The sequence below is a fragment of the Rhipicephalus microplus genome, chromosome 5, assembly GCF_043290135.1.
Source record: "Rhipicephalus microplus isolate Deutch F79 chromosome 5, USDA_Rmic, whole genome shotgun sequence".
NCBI lineage: Eukaryota > Metazoa > Arthropoda > Arachnida > Ixodida > Ixodidae > Rhipicephalus > Rhipicephalus microplus.
The window spans coordinates 7,357,868-7,381,908 of record NC_134704.1 but is presented as its reverse complement, the minus strand read 5'-3'; the positions used below and the strand labels follow the sequence as shown (position 1 = coordinate 7,381,908).

The 24,041-nt window shown below is 44.5% G+C and overlaps 1 protein-coding gene and 1 non-coding gene across 2 annotated transcripts in view; both read right to left on the bottom strand.

Moving 5' to 3' along the window:
* LOC119175060 (popeye domain-containing protein 3) overlaps positions 1–23,255 on the bottom strand; it is a 29,895-nt gene extending 6,640 nt beyond the window's left edge. Inside the window, exons 1-5 of the mRNA XM_037426254.2 lie at positions 23,001–23,255; positions 21,955–22,183; positions 14,895–15,076; positions 9,998–10,128; positions 5,867–5,975 (exon numbers count right to left, since the gene is read on the bottom strand). Coding sequence (XP_037282151.1) covers positions 5,867–5,975; positions 9,998–10,128; positions 14,895–15,076; positions 21,955–22,183; positions 23,001–23,024 — 675 coding nt within the window. The 5' untranslated portion in view covers positions 23,025–23,255. The remainder of the gene's footprint in view (positions 1–5,866; positions 5,976–9,997; positions 10,129–14,894; positions 15,077–21,954; positions 22,184–23,000) is intronic.
* TRNAT-CGU (transfer RNA threonine (anticodon CGU)) lies at positions 22,341–22,413 on the bottom strand. Its single transcript has one exon. It is a non-coding gene; the product is annotated as a tRNA-Thr (tRNA).
* Positions 23,256–24,041: the final 786 nt, after the last annotated feature.

Below are 24,041 nucleotides of genomic sequence, written 5' to 3'. Positions count from 1 at the left end.
AGTAATAAGAAAAAAGAGCATATTTGTCACGACTTAACTAACCTGCACCATATTTTCAAGAAAATGAAACAACGCCTGTGCAAATATTATTCTTTTTTATTCAAGAGAAGAGGAAACAACTTTGAATAGTACTACCAGGTTTCGAATTTCAGTAAAGTGCAAGTGATTACCAGTAACATACGCCAAGTTTTAAAGTTTACTATACTTGGAGCATGTAGGCTGTTATAACATGCTTTTAGACTGAAAATGAAAGAATCGATGTGAAGGTGATACGTTCACTTAATCTTGAATTGTGGCTTTGTGACAATGCAAATTTTTCCTAGAAAGGTGTATTCACAAAACAGCATCTATGTGCTGCAGTGAAACCACCTTTACGCTAAGTTACATGCGGATTAACATATAACTAATTGTTCATTTTTAATACTCCGAAATTTCCAATATATTCGATTTGAGCAGAAGTGAATTCAAATACTATAATAGTCATTGAAATATTTGAAGTGCTCGGATATTCGCACAACCCTACAAATTAAGAGCGCTGATTGACGCTCAGTGCCATCGTTTGTTTTCCATCTGTTGTGTATTTCTCGCGCTGCAGTGTGACAGAAATACTCCTCGCATCTCTAAAAAAGAAAAGATTGCCAGCACCAGAGTATCAAAATAAAACAAAAACTTAAAAAATATATATACTTTTATCTGAACGAAAATGTAACTGAAACATTATCAATTATTTAGTTGAGTAGTGAAACCAAATATTTTTCAATCATTTTACGGTTCACAGAAAAACTTGGCAGTCCAGAGCTACCGAGGTCATTCAACGTGAGCAACAATCCAAATATCAGAATACAAACACCTCGGGCACGAATCACAAAGGGAAGATGTGCTGAAATCATGCGACAAATGAAATCAGTAGCAACGAGAGATGTTTATATCAACACAAGTGGACTTTTGAGCGCCTTTTATCGTATCAGCACGTGTGCGCTTTCACATGCGCACACAGCACCTTCGTTGTTACCAGAGTACACGCCCCCTTTTGCCTTCTCCCTACAGCAGAAAATTAACCACTCCCAATAAACAACTTTGTTCACTCTTCTGTTGCTATCCCCCTGTGTCATTCCGGCAGCCCAGATGTTGACACGTGGTGTCAGAAGTGGGATAGATTACCACTAGGCCATAAGCTGCGCAGTGTCTTAAGGATAGACTACCTCAAGCCACTAGAACCACTGCAATTATCCGGAGAGAGTGAAGACACTGCAAGTCATTCATACAACGGTTTGAGCTGTTTGTTAAAGCAACCTGCCCTGACAATCTGAGGAAGCAAAGACAGCGATCCTGCTGAGCATAGCTGGAGAAGAAGCAATAGAGGTGTACAACAACTTCTTGTTTGCTGAAGAAATGCACAAGCACGATTGCAGGACAGTATTCACAAAGTTTAAGGCATACTGCGTCTAAAATGAAAATGAAATCCACGAAAGGTATGTGTTCATAATAGGTCTGCAAGCGGAGGCGGAACCTTCCGAACATTTTCTATGAGATATCATTGCAACTTCTGTTCCTTGACAGATGGCATGGTGCATAATCAAATCGTGTTTGGCACAAATTCGCCATGACTGTGGGAGAAAATGCTCAGAAATAAAGGACTGAACTTGTAAAAAGTCATAAGTATGTGCAGCATGGCAGAGACAGCAGCTCATCAGGACAACGTTAGGAAAAAAGAAAAAGAAAGCCATGAGGTCAACACAGTATCGTCGAGAAGTACCCCCACATAGATGCAGATATTATCAGACGAAGGGAAAAACCAAGCCTTGCAACGAGAGTAAGGAACAATCAGAAGTCAACGCAACGACAAGACGTGGTCTTACAATGTCGAACTATTACCAGTGTGGCCGACCTCACACTCCAAAGCAGTGCTCGGCGTATGGCAAGAAGTGTCACCAGTGCAAAAGCCCAAACACTTTTCCTCATGCTACAATCCTAGAGCTGACATCAAGAGGACAACACCAAGTGGACAATGAGTTTGAGGTCTTGGATGTACTCGTAAGCAGTGTCGGTCATGACCGCGACTGGCTGGTTAATACCAAAGTAAGGCGTCAGGATGTAACATGCAAAGTTGACACCGGAGCCCAAGCAAATTTGTCTCCGTATTGCAACTTAAGTGTTGAAGCTTTAACCCAGTGGGGCTATCCTGCATTCCTATGGAGAAAGCATTATCAAGCAATGCGGAACATTTTCAACACCAGTAGCAATAAAGAAAAAGCAGTGCTCGGTTCTATTCTTCGTCATCCGAAAGGGTCACCCAGCCATCCTCGGCTTGGAATCCTATGGCCGCTTTGGTCTAATCAAAACCACCATCGAAAGTGTAACCACGAGCCCTGCAAGTGATGTGACTAAGTTTCCAAAAGCTGTTTCGCTGAACCAGATGCCTTCAGCGGAACTACAATGTTGTGCTTCACGACGATACGCTGTCCATCGTTCAGTCGGCACGAAAAGTGCCCCTCTCCCTCAAACAGCCACTTCGCACCGAGCTGACCAGGATGGAACAAGAAAGCATAATCAAGAAAGTCAGCTGCCCCATAGATTAGGCGAGTCCTTTAGTCATTGTAGGAAAAAAGGACAGTCGGCTCAGAATTTGTCTTGATCCTCAAAAAATGAATGAGAGCAGAAAAAGAAAACATTATCAAATGCCGCGATACGAAGACAATGAAGCTGAACTGGCAGGCGCAAATTTTTTTTTCTCACCTTGACGCAACAGCAGGGTTCCATAAAATTCCTCTGAATGACGAATTTTCCCAAGTTCTGCACTTTTTCCACACTATTCGGCAGGTACCGTTTCCTTCGGCTGCCCTTCAGCATAGCATCAGCCATCGAGGTATTCCAGAAAGCATTGAAATAAATATTTGATGGCCTGCCTGGTGTTTGGGTATATGTGGATGATGCACTTATATAGAGAACCACAAAAAAAGAGCCTGATCAGCACCTAGAAGTCACGTTGAAAGTGGCTATGACTGCGGGACTACACTAAAACCTCGTTATAACGAAGATGAAGGGGAGCCAATATTGTTTCGTTATATCCATTATTTCGTTACATCGATTATAACTTTGTGGCAATGTATGCTCAGATGGGCGCACACCTATAAGCATGCAAAGAAGTAAACCGCCTCGCGGCCCGATGTACCACTACGCGACCACGCGTGCGACGGAAAATAAACACAGCCGAACCTCATTAATTCGAACACGCTTAGTTCGAACTTCCGGTTGATTCGAACTCACGCTGAGGTCTTGTCAAAGCTACCTGTATTCCAACGGGTGAAAACGCCTTGTAATTCAAAGGCACAAGCACTTGCGACAGTTCATTCGAACATACCACGCTCCGAAAATGCTCTCAGCACCATGCCCGATCCCGCAGCGGCACCTCTCAATGCTAGGCGCAAAGAGAGAAAAGAAGAAGAGGAAAGAAAAGACTGTGGCGGATTGTCTCTCCCTCAAATGACGATCTGCCATGCGCCTGTGCTACGCTTCTCCCTTTTCCGCCTCTGCACGAAGAGACCCTTCTTCTTTCAAGACCACGTGCGGAGAGAGAGAAAAAAAAGAACGCTGTCGCGGAGAGTCCTTTCTCGGTGCAGAGGGTAGCAGTGGAGATGCAGTCGTTGCCGTCGTCTTTAAGGCGTGGAGAGAGAAATCGCTTTGCACTGCGGAGCCGCTTCTCGGTCATGTGACCCGCTGAGCACTTCCTCAATCCTCTCAGCTGACTGTGTGAGAAGGACGGCTCTCGGCCGCGCGTGGCGTGGCTGTAAGGTCGGCGTGGTAGTTTCGAAATAGCCGCGCTAAACGAGTGTCAAACTCTGCAGGAAATGACATACTTAACAAACTATGTTTTTTTAATAGACTATTTTATAGACTACTTTAGTTCGTTATATTCATTTACTGGTCCATCTTACTTCGTATGCACCGGTATGCGCAGACAACGGCTCACAGTTTGCCAGCCAGGAATTCACCCAATTCGCGATACGGTACGACTTTGAGCACATGACGCCACGATATCCATCCTCAAACGGATTAGCTGAGAAAAGCATCCAAGTTGTAAAAAGGATCCACAAAAAGACCACGCAAGCAAACAAAGATTTTTGGCTAGGCCTACTAAATTAACGTGCAAGCACTTTGGAAGATGGACGGTCTCCTGGCGAGTGACTCCAAAGAACATGCTTGCGCACCCTGCTTCCTGACTTTGCTCATCATCTAGAGGTTCGAGAAAAAAACATCGCCAGCACAGCCGAAGCCATCGACCACTACCAGCCCTTGAATGAGACAATGTCGTGCGACTGAGAGGAAAATCATGGTCCCAGAAAGCCACAGTAGCAGCACCAGTGGTTCCACAGTTCTTCTTCATTATAATGGAGAACAGGACAGTGTTGCAGCTAAACACACACCCCCTTCTGGCAAGAAAAAAAAGCCCACGTCCAGAGGTACTGCCAAATGACACTGACGACGAGCACGATGATGAGCAAGTTGCCTTAACGATGTCATCAGAGGCTGCTCCCGCACATGGAGCCCTCGGAAGAAGCCTGCCGCCCCTTGAACTTCGTAGATCCCAAAGACAGTCAAGACCACCCAAGTGGCTAGCATATGATGCTAATTTTAAACAAATAAATACATGGTGATTCAGCTTCAAAAACCTTCTTTGAGGAAGGGAGATGTATTGTATTGGCACGTGTGTGCTTTCATAGGGTATGCGCACACAGCACCTTTGTTGTTGTCAAAGCACACACCCCCTTTTGCCCTTTCCCTACACCAGTATACAAACCGCTGTCAGTAAACAACTTTGTTCACTCTTCTGTTGTTGTCCCGCTGTGTCACTTCGGCAGCCCAGATTCCAATACACGCCTGTCACGTCGGCCGGTATAGATTCTCGGTGCTGAAGTTTGTTTTATCAGAATAGCGGTCTTGCATGTCAAAGAGTCGGCACGTCATCGCTCGATGACGTGCTGCTTCTGAGGTCATGCCTCCCTAGACACAAAGCAGTGAGCCTGCTCAAAAAATATTGCAATTCACTTTTGAGAAAATAGTACTGTGGATGACTTAGACGGGTACCGGTTCGTGCTAGTTGGTAGGAATTCTTGGTACAGTCACTTGCGCTCTTCTGAAGAATATGGAAAGAATGTGTATTGCCCCTGTCCCACGTTCTTAAAAGAAGCATTATTGTTACTTCAACTTCAAATCTTGCATACAAATAAAAACCGTTACAAACAGTTACGAAGCACTTATTTATATTTATTTTTTTGTTCTGGAACAGAATCAGAACGAAACTTTTTGCAATGAAACACTACAAAAACTGAAACAGGAAACATTTCGTTTCATTACCCTGAGCAGCACAAACATAGAACAAGGAAAATAAAACACGAGTGTGGGTGTGGTGTTCTCGTGTTTCATTTTGTTTATACCATGTTTGAGCTGTAAATTCCTTTTTTGAAACATCAGACACTTCAGGGTACACTTCACAAACCAGTATACATACAGCCAGTTATGGCCGAGTTCTACAAGTGGGTCAGAAACATGTCTCAGGATGATTACGTATGCCAGTGAAAAGTTCTTACTTTCTCTTAGAAAGAAATTGCATCAGCTAAAGGTACCGATATCTTTGCTTAACCCAATCAAATTACTCATTTGTATGAACGATGATGTAAAAGAAGATACTTGATATTTTAATCACAAATGAGTGATCAACTGAGAATCTCGATTAGCACTTGCTAACTCACTGGAATGCTATAAAAGACAAACAAACACAAAATACTAACCTCAAGCATAAACTAGGAATGAAAAGCCCATCATTATAAGAGCATTGAGGAAGAGCTAAACAATGTGATAGCATTACCTTAAATTTGTCATCAACGCCAGACCGGGTAGACTCAAATTCAGGTGAATCCAAGAACTCACGGGGATGTATATAGTGTAAAAAATGATGATCTGTCAGTACACTGACCCTGAAAAATATAAAAAATGCAATTTTTGCAAAAGAAAATGTTGTGTATGCACCACAATGACAACTGAATGTATAATGCTTTACATCTAAGACCGAGGTGCTATGCAGTACAAATAAATGTCTTAGCAAAGGGGCAAGCATAATAAGCAGGGACAGAATTTCAGGCAAATTCCTATTTTCTTCCTTGAGTTCCTATCGTGCCATTCTGGTACATGAGCATGAATTAGAGGTTAAGGAGGGCTTGTTTTATAGTGCCTATAAATGCCTATTTTTCAAATTGGTGCTTACATGAACTTCATTTAACCTCAAATTTTGCTTTCACCTGCATTTGAATATTATTATTCATGTCCCCAGGCAAAACAGAGCTTTCAAACTCCTTAAGATGTGACCTATACAACATATCAGAAGTTCCTTTCAGCACAGTCAATGCAAGGAACAAAAGGTGCTTCGGTGCAGCACACAGGAGGATAAAGAACCATGATACTGAGTTCATTGTATAATCACTTGAAAAAATGGTTTACAACCACATTAACAGGGCCCAGAAACACATTTTCACGAAATGCGAAACCCTCGAAGAATTACACATCGTAAAAATTCTTTGAAAAGGGCATATCACGAATGGAGATGTCAAGAATGCAATATTTACTTTTAGCTGACCATAGTGTGAAGTTGGGCATGTTGGTCATGAATAGCTCATAACTTAGCGCAAAAATTTGACACAGGACACATGAAGGGGCAAGAAAGCACTCGTATTTGTCCCTTCTCTTGTCCTCTGTCAAATTTTTGGGTCACATGATCGGTCACTTTTAACATTCTTATTCCGCCTTAGCTCATTACTCTTTCATTGGAAATGGCAATACCGTGCCCATCATGGCCTTATTTTACGTTCCCTTGATTTCTTTCTTTATTGATATTGCTGTGCAATCCTTCCTCTTTGGTGCCTGACAGGTACTCCTGTGAACCTTTGTCACAGCAAAGCAGAGGTGATAACAACTTCTGGAGTACGATTGTGAGGCACACCATAGTGGGAGACTTGTATCAAGAGAGAGGGAGACGCGAGACGACATCGTGATGGCAGCTGATAGGGCCATGCCAACCTCCCCACTTTATTCGTAGGCTGAAGCGGAGCGGTGGCGGCTGCCAGCGTTCGACGTGCCAGACGCGTGAACTAGTTCTGTTCTGACTACCACGTGGCTCGCGTATCACAAGCCATGTGGCGCTCTTCTTCTTTTGCATTGCTGCTAGCAAAAACAGGCGCAACTACGCAACGCTACATCAGCTTTGCACGATCGGAGACATATTTGCAAAAGAAAGAGATGAACAGATATTATGTTTATGAACGACAATCCGTAGGGTGTCCGTTGGAAAGTCTCGAGCCATTAATACGAAAGGGCACAGGGTCATGAGGATTGTTCCGGTGGTCGGCACTGGGAGAAACGAAGTGGCCGAGGAAGAAGGCACCGGGCGTGTTTATAGACAAGCAGGTCCCACGATGGCTTGGTAGGTGCTTTCGTGAGTGCTCCAGGTAGCACGAGCGGATGCGGGTGTGAAAGGTGTCCGTAGAAGTACCGACTTGGCCGCTAACATTGGCGGCGGATTGGTGGTGCTTGTGTGGAAGTCAATGGCGGTGCAATGACACCTTTTGCATTCTATTATGGCCGGCGTATCGACATGAGTATACGAGTTGACTGACATAGAAACGCGCTCGAAAAGACCATGCGAAGAATGGCACGTGATCGGTCAGCGCGTCGGGCCAAGGTGAACGAGGCTTGCAATGTGTCAAAGGGAATGTTTGTATTCGAGTTAAACACTTGCTTGTTCGCGTCCCTCGTCGAGAACACGGCAGGAGGCACGTAATGGAACAGAGAAAGCGTGCATTCTGGAAGAGAGTCAGTCGGCATCCCTGGACTCGTAGAAGCCCCTTCATTAGTCTGCGCACGAGGGCTCGTGCGCAGGTCGATGTGGCTGATGGCTGCCTCTGTGGAAGGTGTGAACTGAATGGTGTGCTCTGCCATAGGCAAGTCAGGCACGTCGTAAGCAGGTGCATCAGTCATGATTGCAACATCTCACACGTTTGGCCATGTCTGGTGAGGGGTATGAAGTTCTGCTGCAGGATACATCGAAGCCGATGATAGCGGCAGCTAGCAGGACACATAGAGCGCTGACATAGATAGAAAGTTGCCTTCAGACATTGTCGATGGTGATGCCTTCACGATTGGGGGGTGCATAGCGGGCGTGACGATGTCCGGGGTCATGTAAGACTCCAGGGCATGCGGCAATGTAGCCATTGTGGAGCCTGATACATCAGATGGGTCGTGGACTGTGGAGGTCAGGGAAAATGTGCGGGAGTGGCTGAACGACCATCGGCCGAGCACTTCGAAAAAATGAACTTCATGGCGGACTGGTTGTTGGCAGCAGCAACATCTTAAAGAATCTCGTCGGGTCTGTGACCGGGCGCAAGAATCGCTGCGCTAGTGGCCGGACGAAAGGTGGAAGGAGGCGCTGAGGTAGTTAGGCCACAGTCAGTAGAGAGCTGCAGGCCGGAGGGTACCGCACACTGCGACGCATAAAAAATCTGGAAGTCACAGGTCCCCGGAAGCGGGCGGTACGAGAGGTCATAGCAGGCAAGCACTGCAGAGCAAAGGGCATCGTACGGCTGAGGGCTAGAGCTTGAAGTGGCAGCGAGATGATGCAGCTGTACCGGGAGGCATCGAAAAGGAAGGAATACATCAGCGGCTGGTCCGTGATGCCATTCACAGTGAGAACAACAACGAGCAGCATAGACCACACTTTGGGGTAGATTGAATGGAACCGCGGCACCGGCAGGCAGAGTCGCGAAAGCATGGCAGCCGATGACTCGTTGAAGGGCACGTTCTACGGGTCACCACTTGTGGCGAGAGCGAGAGAAATGTGAGACGACATCCTTAAGGCGGCCGACGTGGTTGTGCCAATCTCGCCACTTCATTCGTTGGCTGAAGCGGAGAGGCAGTGGCTGCCAGCGTTTGACACGCCAGGCGCATGAACTAGTTTTGTTCTGACTATCACGTGGCTTGCGCATCACGAGCCACGCGACACTGTTCTTCTTTTGCACGGCTGCTGGCAAGGACTGGCGCGACTGCGCCTCGCTACCGAATAATTCAGACCACATGGTGTTCATCAAGAGCACTACAATCAACACCCACAGGTGTTCTCAGCATTTCACACCACTGAAATATGACTGGTGTAGCCAGGAGTGGAACATGTGCCTTGAAGCTTAAGCAGCGCAAAATTTATTTGCTAAGCTACTAGGGCAAGTAGCAGTGGCAGAATGAATAGAATGAACCTGATCTCTCCTGCTTAACAAAAGATGCATGCACGCTAACTACTGGCATCTATGGGCTGTGCCTGGAGCGATGTCACTTCTAACATCGCCTAAAAAAAAACCCAGCAAGAACAACATAGTACAGAAATAGCAACAAAACAAAATAAATTGCACCTAAAAAAAGGTACCTTTGAAGCACTTCAGGGTTCCTTTGGATGGTCTCCATGATACTTCTTGAGCACGGTGCGAAAACAAAGCCTCAACTTTCTGCTGAGGCTCTGGGGAACATGCGAGCCAAACATGCAGCATGCATCTGAAATTTATATTTAATTCTTAATGTCATCTAAAAATCACTGCTACAAATAATGCCATATATCCTCAGTGCAAGGCCATTGATCAATTTCAGCAGCAAGTCATGATGCACACTGAGAAAGGGATGCATCCCCCAGTGTAGCTTCCCGCACGTTTAGTGGTACGAAAGAAAGTGCTTTAAGTATGTGACAAATCTCTACAACTCTACACCTACTTCACAGATTGCAATAAACTTTGTGGCATGTGAAGCATTATATGCCAACGCAGACTATTCTATCATAAATCATAGAAAAGTTGCAAGGCCCCTTTAAGAACAAAGCAATGTAATAAATTGCATGTTGTAAATTTACATGCACTTGTTACAACACCAATAAGTGACATATTTTATTACTAATACAGTGAATACTCACTTTCCAGCAATCAAGAGTCCCAAGCGATCAGTCTTTGTCAAGTTTTGCATGGCATAAGCTTCGCCAGCATGAAGGTTACATATTTGGGCATACTCCAAGCTCACCAATTTTTTGAACAGCAGTCGTGGTACCTGATAAAAAAGTACACTACTTGTCAAGTTTGTCTTCATGTAATGCATAATCAATCTCTTCCTATGACAAAAGATGCAAGCGCTTCATCAGGTGCTAGCCACAGTGTGCAGTACGAAAACTCACGTGACCTATCACAGAACGAGAAGTAAAACCAGGTTTCAAGATGGCATTAAACGCAGGAAATCTGTGTGGCAGTGAACGATTCCACCACAGAGCCATGCCAATGCTAGAAAGAGCTTTGGGAAAGGACATAGTAGTTAATTTTTTGCTCCTCGATTAGCTTGTACACTAGCTAAGGTAAGAAGGTGTTTGAAGTTTGGAATGGGTGCCCCTCGATGACTCGAGTGCTCGGTGGCAGCGCGAAGGAAGATCTGTATTCCAGTGAAGAGACACTTTACTGCAGCATTCAGGCGTCTGCCCGGGTCCAAGCTCGAACCTTCACTCTCCGATTTCACATTCAAACACCCTCTTTTCAACCCTCGGTTGAACAAAGGGTCTCCGCACAAGCCAATGACACGTGTGGGCTACCATCACCACCATCAATCGCAGAAACACTTTCATAACAGGCAACGGATTGGTAAAAACCACTTTACCGAATACAACACAAGAAGGGATACGTTCTCAGCGTGTCACACTCTCCCATGTCAGGTCGTGTATTGGCTGACCTCTGCCGGTAGCCGGTTTCACGCTCCAGCTCCGTCAGCTCTCTCATTCAACGTCGCCTCGTAGAATTTTAAGAGCAGTGAGTAGACTGTGAGGCCCTGTGCACTGAGTTGCTGACCAGGTGTGCATGTGACAGCGAGGCACAACGCCATCCGAACAACACTCAGTAATGACATATAGCGGGGGAGGACAAGCTCATCTGCATGCCGCAACTATGTCTCGGTCAGCCCAGTGGTCATGTCTCAACGACACACGTGTATGCCAAAAAATGACTTAGGACCAGACGACCCCGCTTGGCCTGATTCATGCTTCCGGGTAAGCTGTCCCCTTTTTGTTCCAAACTGGGGGCAACCTTGACGGCTCTGCCCGTGAACCGTGTAAACCATGGAGTCGCCTTGTTCCCATGCCTGGGTCTTCCACGTTCGCCCTCGCGGAACCGGTCAGCGTTGTTAGTTGATGGGTCAAGAGCTCAAACCGCGCTCTGCATCAGCTGCATTAGTTGCGCTACACACAACATGCCGCTAATGAGTGCCTCATACTAACTCCTCCCCTCTCAAGAGTGTTACTGGACACACTATGTTCAATGACGCGATGCAACAACAACAAAAATCACTCAAAATAAGTAACCCATTCTCGTGAAGCGATTTTCACTTCAATCTCGAAGGAAGAATTTTTCATGACATACTTGCCTCCTACAAACTGACTTGATGCAATTGTCATGTTGGGTGGGGAGTCACGTGAACAGACTTAATACGGCATGGCAGAAGCGTGGGACTGCACCAAGCATCGCACCTCGTGAAGAGTGTAAATGAGCAGGTGGTTCAGAGCTTCCCATCCATTACAAAGTGTTCAACCATGATTCACTGACAACGTGTGCAGCAGTACAGGTGCACACATTGCTTTAAATAGACATAGCGCATACTTCGCTACTTTCCGAGTGATGATGAATTACGGTTGAACACTTCAGAAGGCTTTCACGTTCAAGTCATCATAAAAAATTCCCGAGTTTTTTCAGAAATTATGTGCACAAAGAAAGAAATAACATTTTCCCACTAAGGCGCAATGACATCAAATGAAACATTAAATAACTGTAACTACTGAAAAATGAGTAAACAAAACAGTTCATACAATCAGAAATAAAAGTGGCATTTCGTGCTTTGGAGCTGCAACAAAAAAAATACAGTTTAAAGCAGAAATGTGCTTTTCTATAGCAGGAAATTCTCCATTTGAGGCATGGAACAAAGCATGGTTTCAAGTGACAGCCTATGTCTCATGTGCATTGTGCATGCAACCTATGTGACAGAGATAAATAAGACTGGGTAGTCTAAAAACATTTACATTCTTATTCATAACATAAAGTACCATTTAATGTTACTGAGGGACACAGAACTAACATGTCTAAGTAGCCCTCCAGGTTTTTATAATGCTTCTTTTTCATTATTAAAATGTTGATGTCAAGACACTCGAGCAAAACATTTTGTTAGATATGCGCGCAATAGTGCCGTCGTTTCTTATTCCCCTGCAGTCTAACTGAAGGTTTTGTCTTTGGACTAAAGTTAGCGCCACCTTTGTTATGCATCCTGGATCTCTATGTCCAGAAAAAAACATTGTTCCATGTCTGCTCCCAAGTGGGCCAGTCTTGTGTGCAACATGCTCCAACAGCTACAAAACATAAAAAGTTCATCGTCACATAGCAAAAGTTTGATATGAAGCAAAAATAGAAGTGACATGAATGTGCTACTGTAGCATTGCAAATAGAAATTGCAAAACTGCAATAGTTGTGTGAAAAACATAGATTGAGATGACAAGCTCGGCTCGGTGAGGTTTAGTAGAGGATTCAGTACTACTCAATTACAAACTGTGACAGAATTAGATGGCACAGATTCTCTCGTCTACTACAAGAATGCTTATGTACCAACCGCTTGAAGCTGCTGTATGCGAACTGCCAAATCTCAGAAAGCAACCAAACAAGTGCAATATTAAGCAGATAACTGCTCAGATCACTAATTGAGATAAGTGCACGAACGGAAAGATTGTGTGCCGCATCGAAGAAAATGAACCGTGGTTTTTTTCATTAGATGTGGATCTGTATTTTTATTTATTCACTAAAATCACAAAAAATGAATTTTGACACCCAATGTGGTGAAAAAGAGCAGATGCAGTAGAGTTCAATCGTGTGACCTTTTACTGGTGTACATAGTTAATGAGCTCTGAACCACAATACACATTTCTTTATTCTTATTTTGTTCTAACTCAAAATATGCAAATATGCCTTCGTTTGTGGTCAGCAGAACTGCCACCGATTGACGTGTGATCATGAACGTTGTTAGTGTAGTGGTACCTGCCAACAAGTTGGAGATGTACCAGAAGTGCCTGATTCACAAGGCGGTATGTAGGGTACAAAAACAAGCATTTGAAAAGCTTGTTCTACGTGCTTTTTGTATTCAAACATAGTTGAAGACGTCAAAATGAAAATTTTTAAGCACTGCTGCACTCACTCCTGTGAAAGCTGAGCATTGAGCGTAACGGACAATCTGATTGATGTTGGAATAGATTTGAGCATAAATGGACAGCACACAAGAAGAGAGGACGACTGTACGACTGTGTTGTTCATTTTTGCTCAGGTCTATTCCAGATTGAACCAACGCACCTTACAAAGCATTTCATGAGGGATATCGACATCCCTATCACTTTCTCTGTGATGCACAGGCTTTTCAGGAGGCGTCTCAGATCCAAAAGCGCTGCTTACAAGCTATGCATGCACTTTAGAAATCAACTGCAGCAGGTTTAAACACTACCTAGGTGGAGATTTACATAGCATTGAAAAAAACTGGGTCCAGAAAGTCCCTTTCTGAAACAGAATTTCCGATTATGTGCCCAAGATAGAAAATGCAAAGCACATTCTTGCAGAATGTGCAAAGCACATTCTTCAATGCACATTCTTCAAAGCACATTCTTCAAAGCACATTCTTCAATGAAGAATGTGCAAAGCACATTCTTCATTGCACTGCAATGAAGGCTGAGCTAGGATGGGAGTGTCTTTCTGACTGCCGCGAGAAGCAGAGATTAAAATTTCTTTACTGCATTTACTACAATAAAACTGGAATTAATAGAGAAATATACCTACACAACCCTCATTAGACTTCAAAACGTTTTGATCATAGTTGCAAAATTCGGAAATACCCAGCTAAAACGAACATGTATGCCAATTCATTTTTTCCTAGAACGATTAAACAGTGGAACAGGCTAACTGAAATGCAAGTACATAGTGGGAACGAAGGTATATTTTATTCACTGCTGTAAACCCGTGTTGTAACCTGAACGAAGATGTATTGATGTGTGAACAAAATTCTACTATGTGTGTGAACGAAAATGTTATTTATGTGTGAACAAAGTTGTATTGTGTGTGTGAATGGAGATGTACGTCATTTATTGATGTAACCCCCCTGCTATAACGCCTTCGGGTGCTGTGGGGTATCTGATGAATAAAGAAGCAAATAATGCATAGTGAAACAACATCTGTAACTGATGCTTTCAATACTGTCAGCAGCCCATAATGAAGTGCACTCACTGAAAGCCTCCTTGGTAGCACACACAGTCATGATGCCCTTTATTCTTTTAATCCATGAAGTAGATTCCTGCAGGTTTCCATAATTTCTGGCACTGTAGTGAGCAATGTCTCATACAAATAACAAACACATTAGTGACAGTGACTACTGTGTCACTGCACTAGAGTTTCTGCCACCAAAAGTGCGAATCCAGAGCTGTAAGGAAGCTTGATTGGTCGAACCCTCTTACAATGCACAAGTGGCATATTAGGAACCTCAACAAAACAAGGTTAGTCAGGATGCTTGTCTGTGATAGTATGCAGATCTTGGGGTACCCTCACTGTTAGCCTCTAGTGCATTTACGCTTGGTGAGCAAGGGTGTCAGCGTTCCAATTTCCGCAAGTGCTGACGTGCAATGAAAGCCATTGAAAGTCTTGATGTTATACTGTGTAGTTTGGTTCTGAGTAAAGACCATTATATGGGCAAACATCACACTTGCAGTTCCAACATATCCAAGCCACTGCAGTACAAGACATGAGTTGTGACATACATACTTGCAGAGGCTGGAACATGAGGACATATATATCTTCCAATTCCCTTGGAAACTTGACCTGCCTCATGGTGTAGAGAAGGAACATGGTTTGTGCCATGTTGAGTATCATGAAACTGAAGCTCCAAGAGAACATGTCTGGAGCACATATAACGTTCCAAGCCCATGTGGAATTGAGCAGAAAGCCTGGGGAAATGAGAGTTTTGTCGTAAGCATCGCACCAGCCACTGAAATATTCTTTCGACATGGCCCTCGTAAGAATGATGATTCCTACAAGGCTCATGTTGACTACTATTGAGTAATATTCCGTCTCAAGTCTGGATATGACCGCACAAATTAAGCTCTTCTAAACTGAAAGATTCATGAATAGACCTCAATCACCCGCACAATGACATTGAGATTACAATTTAGTCACCTTCAGTGTCTAAGCAAACTGCGAACAGATAACAAACTGTTGCAAAATGAATGCTGGCCTTGTCCATCTTCCGACGTCAGCGGACGGTTGCTACATTTTACATCTCATAAAACTGAAAGGTCTCATACTAAAGGAAACTTGGTTCTGTAAAACGCTAAAAACAAGGTCTATTTACACTCTGCCTCAGCACAAAATTAACCATTGTGATACAAAAAACACTTTAAGTAAGATGGTTCTTTGAGGTGTCTGGTCTCTTCGTGAATAAATGCACTGATGTTGATGCTGTGAATGATGCAAACCTGACTTTGGCACATCTCAGCATTCCCATATATATATATATATATATAGCAATGCCAATTTTCCATCTGTGCAATGAATATTTTTCAAATCTATGCGATATGGGAATGTAAGAGAACAGATTTTTGGGCTAGTTGGTTAATTACGATCAATGAAGCCACAGTGCTGATAAGACAGGGACCACAGAAAGACCAAAACAGCGCACATTCTGTCCTCTTTCTGTGGTCGCTGTCTAATCAGTGCTACGGCTTCATAGGCTCTAGCGATGGCCAGCTGCAGAAGCCAGATGAAAGCAGCCCATAATGAAGTGCACTCACACAGTCATGAACCCTTTATGCTTTATTCCATTGAGAGCTGTAGAACCCTCATTAAATGCTTCCTGAAGGTTAAACAAAATGGCAGTCAACCGATCACCACGAAAGATGTATATTTTTTCTTGTATAATCTACTGGCTGTATAACATAGTTGTAGTTGATAATAGTTGCTTTCCAGTGTTTAATAATGTTCTAGTGTCTTGTCTATGTATTCTTCTCTTTATTGTTCGTCAGTGCCCGCTCCCCTCTGCAATGCTGTAAAGCCCTGAGGGTACAATAAATGAAATGAAATGAAAAAGGTGGGCAGAAAGCTAGAAAAACGTCCCTAGGAACGCAAGCTTGAAAGTTTACATTTCCGTGGACGTTTGCTGGTCGGCATACCCTCCAGCCAGACTTCGCTACTATGAAAAAAATGTGGTGCTGTGTGTCGCAAAACAGTAGAGTAACTGTGAGCAACAGTTGCACTTTTGTTTTTGTGTGCTGCTTCGTCACTGTTCATCAAGTGCAGCCACGCAGAAATCCAAACTGCTGCAGAGAAGCCAACTTGTCAATAGCTCATTTCTGAACTCGCTGTATGCGGGCCTTGCCAACCTGTGGGTTGATCACGTGCTGCTGATACGGCGCTGCAACTTCTCCAAGTGCACTGATAAAGCATGTTCTGGTCTAGGCGGCATTCAACTTGGCATTTTTCACTCTTTTGACACACTCTTGCGTTTATTAGCCATTTTTAGTTCGTCCAGTATATGAAATACCGGGTTTCCAGGTGCTGGTATCGACATGTGATGCTTTGCAACAAAAACAATTATAGGCAGGTTTGTTTGTTCTACCTATTGTCCTCAAGAAAAATGATGTTTGAAGAAGTAACTCATTTTGTAATTGACCGCTGCCAAAAATTTATAGCAGATAAGTAGAATGCACTAGATTTCTACAGTAACAATTCTATGTTTGCCTGGTTCATCTCAGCCCCGCCAGGCGGCATTACCTATCCGGCCTGTCACATTTGCATTTATGGTATTTGATGTGACGCTAATGCAAAGAAGTTATCATAAATGTTACAGTGGACATATAGTGGGTAACTTGCATGAGCTGTGCCGGACAATGGACAAGCCTAGACACTAAGGTGCTTCGCCTCTAAAAAAAGAAGAATCAGGAGGGTGCGTCGCTGCACAATCCCGAAGCCTATAGTCAGATGTAACTTGAGAAGTCCATGGCACTTCCTGCTCAAAGGCAGATGTATACAAGCCTGCAACAACGGCCGCACTCTTAAGATTAGCATCATGAGCAGGACTGCCGGTGACCTCGCCTTTGAAGAACATCGCCGAGCGAGACTATTGCTTTAGTCACAAGGCGATTGGCTGCTGTGCTTTGATCATCTGAGCAGGGCCTTTCCAGACTTTTTAAGCTCTATCTGATTATAGTCATAAAAAAACAAGGTTTATTCTTCTGTCATAACAATCGGCATAACATGAAAATACTAAAACATGCCCTTGCAGAGTAATTGCATGCTTACTGCACAATTATATAAGAAAGCTTTCACAGTGTCTATTGGTGTTTAGCAGCAATAGCAACGTTTAATGAAGATGCACTGATGTTGATGCTTGGTGGTACATCTCTATCCTGATTACCAATGTCCACGATCGATGCATAGACAAACCATTGTGGTAGCTGTAGATGTAAAAACCGAGAGTGAAATCAGAAAAAAAGGCATAACAGCCAGAAGAGTGTCACATATTGGATGCAGAACTTCGGCTAAGGTCATCTCGTGGTTTGTTGGAAAGTTGCTGAACACCCCAGCCGGTGTAAAGGGAAACGCTAAGGGCAGCGAACGTATGCAAAGAACGCGGTATTACAGCCAGGTGAGGTGATCGTGTCTTGCAGAGCTATTAGACAAATTTAGTTATGCATCCGCAGCAGCTCTATGAGTGCAGCCTGCCAGATATTTTCTTTTTAGGCTGCGTCTGCAAAAGCTGTTGTGGACGCTCAGCTAGTTCAAATAAACACTATACAAGTGAGGCTGACGCTTCTGCTAAGGTCATCACGAGGCGATGTATTAAGGCATTGACAAAATTCCATTTATAAGCGCGATAAATGGGACAGATGCGTAGCAACACACGTTGCAGGTGCTAATTGCAGAAGCCACACTAATGATGAATTATTTTACTGCACTGTTCTCAGACACCCACACCACCCCCTGACCATGAGCACTGTAAGAGGGAAGTGTGAGATATAAAAAGTACATATGTAAAGCTGCTAGAGTGCTTGGCCACGGTGCAATGAATGACGTGCTCGATATCTGTTGCTGTGGACTGAGAGGTCGCTGGCGCGATGCCATCTGACGGAACATTTTTTTTAAGGGCGAAGATTTTAAAGGCGTAGGTCGGTCGTCACCTGTATGTATGCATGTATGTTGAGACCACCTCACAGCACATCCACCGAGTGAATGATGATCAATGGGGCGAAGCCTCGGAGAGTTTTATCATTGGACCGTGCATCATCTGCTGGCCGCGTCCCGTTTATCCTCTGTCTATCTGTTTGATGCACAGACGGATGCACAAACAAACACAGAGACAGACGGAAACAAGCAAGAACGAATGGCCAAACAGAAGCACGGATGGACTGCCAGACGCTTCGTCCCACTCATCGTTCACTCCGTGAATATGCTGTGATTTTTTTTTACCTTCTGACTGTGCACATTTTTATGGTGTCATTTCCATGACAGAAATACGACAATGAATTTGTGGTGAACCGAGGCATAAATGTTAACAATTTACAAGAGGTGATAGGCAACCAATACTACTGGTTGGCTCGGGTTGATTGCCTTTACTGTGGGCACGCCTGCAGGGGCCTAATCCTACCAAGGAGGCAGTGCACATCGGTCTGGTGGGCCAGCATTAGAGGAACTTGCCTTGTTGAAACTAGTGGATTCACATGAGACTTTCTCCTGAATTCTTTTCCCTTCCTCCATGCTCCTAAAGGAGCCATGTACTGTAACACTAGGGAAAAAGGCCCATTGCAGAAAATTCTACCATGCACACACAGTACAAAGTAATGCAATGAGAAACTGTGTAGCATGCTTAGTAGTTGGCTCATACTGAAGATGAGAAAGTAACGTTCCGCACAAAATAAATGGTGCATGGCAGTGACAGTATGCAGTCCCCCCCCCTCCCACAGTGTTATTCATTATATTAAAAATTAAAAAGCACCATGAATAAGCTAATATATGATATATAGCAGATACAATCACAGGCTCTACTCGAAAGTCAAAAAAGAAAGGATTTTTTTTTTTCAGCAAGCTGTAATTCATGACTAAACACACACATCTAGAGAAATATATACATTTGCTCAGAGCACAGGTTGATCATGTACAGTATCTAAAAAAGTCACAGTTTCGCTAAAGGGGTGGAGCAATGAATGCAATAGCAACATATTCAAATGTTTTACGAAGCAAGGCTAGCAGTTTTAGAAGCAATATTAATTGTAGTAAACATGCACTTGCTGAATAACCAAGTTTCCTGTGGCGCGGTAGATGACCACAACAAGGCTGGTGCGAAGTGACGGCGTTGATGAGAAGAGCCTCCCGTGGGCAACGCATGCTGGTCGTGTGTCATGTGTCGCCGCTGGTGGCAGTTTGTTATATGTATAGAGCACATCTATATGTAGATGGCCGCTCAAGGAATGTTTTTGGAATCGTTTTTTCGTGTTGAGAGCGCAGCCCGTAGAAGCAATCATATGGGCCCCTCCCTCCTCCCTGTTCACTCACGAGATAAGTACACGCGCAGACGAGCCCGGCATATTCTATGCCACTCTAGCCCGGCCGGAAAGGTGATGTTCGCACCGCAGAAATATGAGGCTAGCGCATCCTTCTTCGTATAAACGTATACGTGGACGACGGCGGCGATGGCAAAAACCAGCCGAGACTGTCCATATCATTGCTATCGCAATAATTACACTAAACAAGAAAAAAAGATTGAGAGACTGTGAAAGGAACAATGATGGAGATAACACAAAATGATAAAAAAACAGAAGATTGTATCACACGCAGAAATCCTGTCGCATGCATTTAGCAACAAGATCTTGGGGTTTGATGCGCCAGAATCGCTGCAAATTATCAGGCGTATGTGCGTGAATAAATAAATACAAATAACACGCATAGAGGCAATTGGCGCAAGAAAGGTTGCTGCACTTTAAACCACGATTGGGCCCGACTATGGACGAAATGGATAATTTGCAAAATAGTGAGCGTTCCCTTGCACATCTTTTAAAAACGCCTGTTTTTTGCAGGAATGTTTTCCTACCAACCTCTTGTTCCCAGACTATTAGGAAGGTTTAGAATAACGTTCGCAAGCGTTGCGGGCATTGCTTTAGTTACAGGCACCATACGAGTTTTAGGGCTTTAGAATAGTGTTTGCACCACCTAAGGAAAAGTCTATGGACTTTTGCTCCGACCGCAAACCCAAATGCACGGAAGCTACACACAGCCCTTTACAAGCCTCGGGAGCCGCGATCGCTGCACGCTATTTCAGAATTTCTGTAGGCGGGCCGCAAGCAGAAATGGCAGCTCTTGTTATGACGCCTGCGCAGTGGAAGCAGGGAGGTTTAGAATAGCGCAGAGCAAGCGAGTGCGGCCTGCAAAGCGCTGCATGTCAGGTCCACTTGTTTCACCTGCACTTCGGCATTCGTTTCACGAGTTCAACATGGCGGCTGCGCACCGCAGTATTTGTTTCGAGAAAGTGCAGCTGTCGTGCAAAGCTAGTTCACGAATTCCCCGCACCTGCTCGTGAGGTAGTGCAGAGTCCGTGCAGTGGAGCACAAGATAGCTGCAGCAGACGACAAAGCCGATTGCGTTCGTGTCTGTTTTTGCGCTGTGCAACAAGTACGACAGTGAACATTTTCAGGTAGACACATGCCAAGCAATGTAAGCGGCGCCACCTTTTACGAATCACAGCCTCCACAGACCTCAAGACAACCGATGTGTAGCATAGGGCTTGCACATCTGCACTTTCGTATTCGTTTCCGCGTCTCTTTTCTGCTGCACTTGCTGAAACGTCACCTGCACGAAGACAACACCCAGACGGCACCATTGTGAACTAGTTCTGGAAGTGCAGGGTGAATCAAATGGACCTGTAGCTTCTGCATAGAGACCACGGAGGAAGGAAAGAGACTATGTTTCTATGAATTTGGGGTTGTGGTGGTGGGGGGGGGGGGGGGGCTAACGTTTATAGACTTTTCTCTAGGGGTAGCAAACGCAATTCTAAAACTCGTAAGACGCCCAAAACTGAAGCAATGTCCGCAGCGCCTGCCAACGGTGTTGCGGGCGTTTTTTTTTTTGTTTTTTTTTAGTCGCGGGCATTTTTTTAAATTGCGGGCGCTATATGAGTTTTAAAATAGCGTCTGCCATGCGTCTGCTCCCCAACGCTCCCCCCAGGGAAAAGTCTAGAGACTTTTGCCCCAACCGAAATGCACGGAAGCTACACACAGCACTTCGCGGGCCGCGATCGCCGCACGCTATTTTGGATTTTCTGCGGGCGGGCCGCGAACGGCGGCTCGCGTTAAACGCATGCGCAGTGACAGCGACTGCACCGCAAGGACTTGCGGTGCGCTATGCTAAAGCTCCCTAACGCGAAAAGAACGGGAAAAACAAAACAAAGGAAAGGCAGGAGTTAAGGGTGAATGGCAAAAATAGTTTACCTGCCAGCCTGTGGTCGAGGCTATCTGGTGAAAAATATGGAGCTCCTTTCAACTTTACTTTTTGCGGCTACTGTACAACTATCGGGCTGCCACCAAACGCGTATTTAGCATCCCGATAGTTATAGCGCGAGAACCAAAACGACGACACAGAGACAAGAAGGACACGAAAGACACGAGCGCTCGTATCTTTTGTGTCCTTCTTGTCTCTGTGTCGTCGTTTTGGTTCTCGCGCTATAACTATCGTCATGCAATACCAACTAGCCCAAGCTGCCACGCGTACTTAGCATTCATCTTTTGCTAAACGATTGTTGCTTAAAGTGAGTTTACATACTTTCGTGCCACATACTTGCCTAAAATGAGAAGGGCGTGTAAAAACAATATCCCGTAACGACCATTGGGCGCCAGATAGGACACGCAGAAGCAGGTGTTAGCCAGCTGAAACAACACGTGTTGCGGTTGTTTCCAAACATCACATGTTGTGTCTCCGAAAAATCCCGGGAGGGAAATGTTGCGCATGGTGTAGGTCTGGCTGGTTGCATTGGATATCATGACCGTCTTCGCCAACGATGAACGGGCGAACTGCATAGAAGCATAAGAACCGACGAAGCATTGGAACACCTATGAGAACTGAAATAACGTCCGCTTTCCGAAAGAATTAGCGCATTGACGCGATGTTGTCGCGAAGAAAAAATAAAGCTCAATCTCAAAAAGAATAAAAATTCTACACTGCTTTAAGAGCCACCAGTGAGGTTCGAACTCACGACCCCTGGTTTACGAGACCAGTGCTCTAACCACTGAGCTATGGTGGCGACCACAAGAACACAGCCTAAATATCTTTAAGTTGATTCATCAAATTTCGAGTGCGCATTGACATGCGTGCGCTTGAGTTTACATCTGACTTTGCCGTTCGAACACGTACTTTTCAACGCAAGCACCACACTCAGTTTGCATGCCGTCGTACCACCGACCACGCTACGCCCGCGACGTGAGAAACTAAGCGGTAGGTGGTTTACGAATAATGATGCTGTTCGTGCACTCAGAAACAGTAGTGTAGCTTTCAGCGCATTTTACTCTGTTGATAATGCGTCGCACAATATAAAAGTCTAAATTAACACGTCTGTTTCTCTTTTTGTTCGTTTTGCTCCTGCCCCTTTTAGCTTTTTTGCAATGTGCCTTACACAGCTTGTGCGCAACCCAGTAAGATAATTCTTTTTTTTTTTTGCTTGTTTTACGAAATCAAATAGATGAATAACTGTAAGTCAATATAACGCACAGTCGTCGCAGTAGGGTACCAGGAATGAAAGCAGGAGAAACACGGGAAAGGTTATTGCGAGAGCGAATTCGTTAAGGGAATCCCAAGGGGATATTTCAATGCAAGAATGAGCAACGAACCAACCTTATGAGCAGTAAATCCATTCATTCAGTTGCAATGCCAGGCACCTCATCCTTGCGAAGTACAGTTATTCGGGACAAGTAACAACCAAAACATATGTTCGCACATGGCGACCTTGCAAACACCGATGAGCTCATACACATCGATCTTCCCTGCATTACGTAGCCAGCTCGTAAAACTAAACTTTATATGATCACGAACCTTTACAGCTTGAGTCCTTATTTCAGTGCGCTATTTTAACAACACTTGATCTCTCTCTTTTTTAATTAAACAACTATTATCAATGCGGCGTAACACTAGCGCTACGTATATGCAGCGGTGAGAAACGTTAGTTGTTGAATAACACGCCTGAGATCGGCAACCAGCCCATATAAAGCTATGCCTAATGACGAATCGCCAAAACTGTGAGACAACACGCTTTCGCGCCCCAGCGTGAGGCGGCAGCACAATGCTTACTTTTGCTTCAGTAAAAAAAAAAAAGGCATTGTGGCAAGCATTCACAAATCACATTCGGTAGGCATTCACCAACCATGAACGCAAATCTGCCAATAACCCCAAGAGGAAGGCTGCACCTTGCCGGTAGTCACATCAAGTTACGTACGAAGCAGAAACCTGGAGGCTTACAAAGAGACAAGGACGACAAAGAAACAAGAAGGATTGATATGTGGGGTTTAACGTCCTAAAACCACGTGATTATGAGAGACGCTGTAGTGGAGGGCTCCGGAAATCTCGACCACTTGGAGTTCTTTAACGTGCACCCAAATCTGAGCACACGGGTCTACAACATTTTCGCCTCCATCGGAAATGCAGCCGCCGCAGCAGGGATTCGATCCCGCGTCCTGCGGGTCAGCAGCCGAGTACCTTAGCCACTAGACCACCGTGGTGGCACAAAAAACAAAGACACAAGCGCTCGTGTCCTTCTTGTCACTTGGTGGTCCTGTTCTCGCGCTATAACTATATCGTCATGTCATAACAACTAGCCCAAACTGCCACACTTCTAACTTACAAAGAGGGTTCAGCTTAAATTGAGGACAACACAGCGAG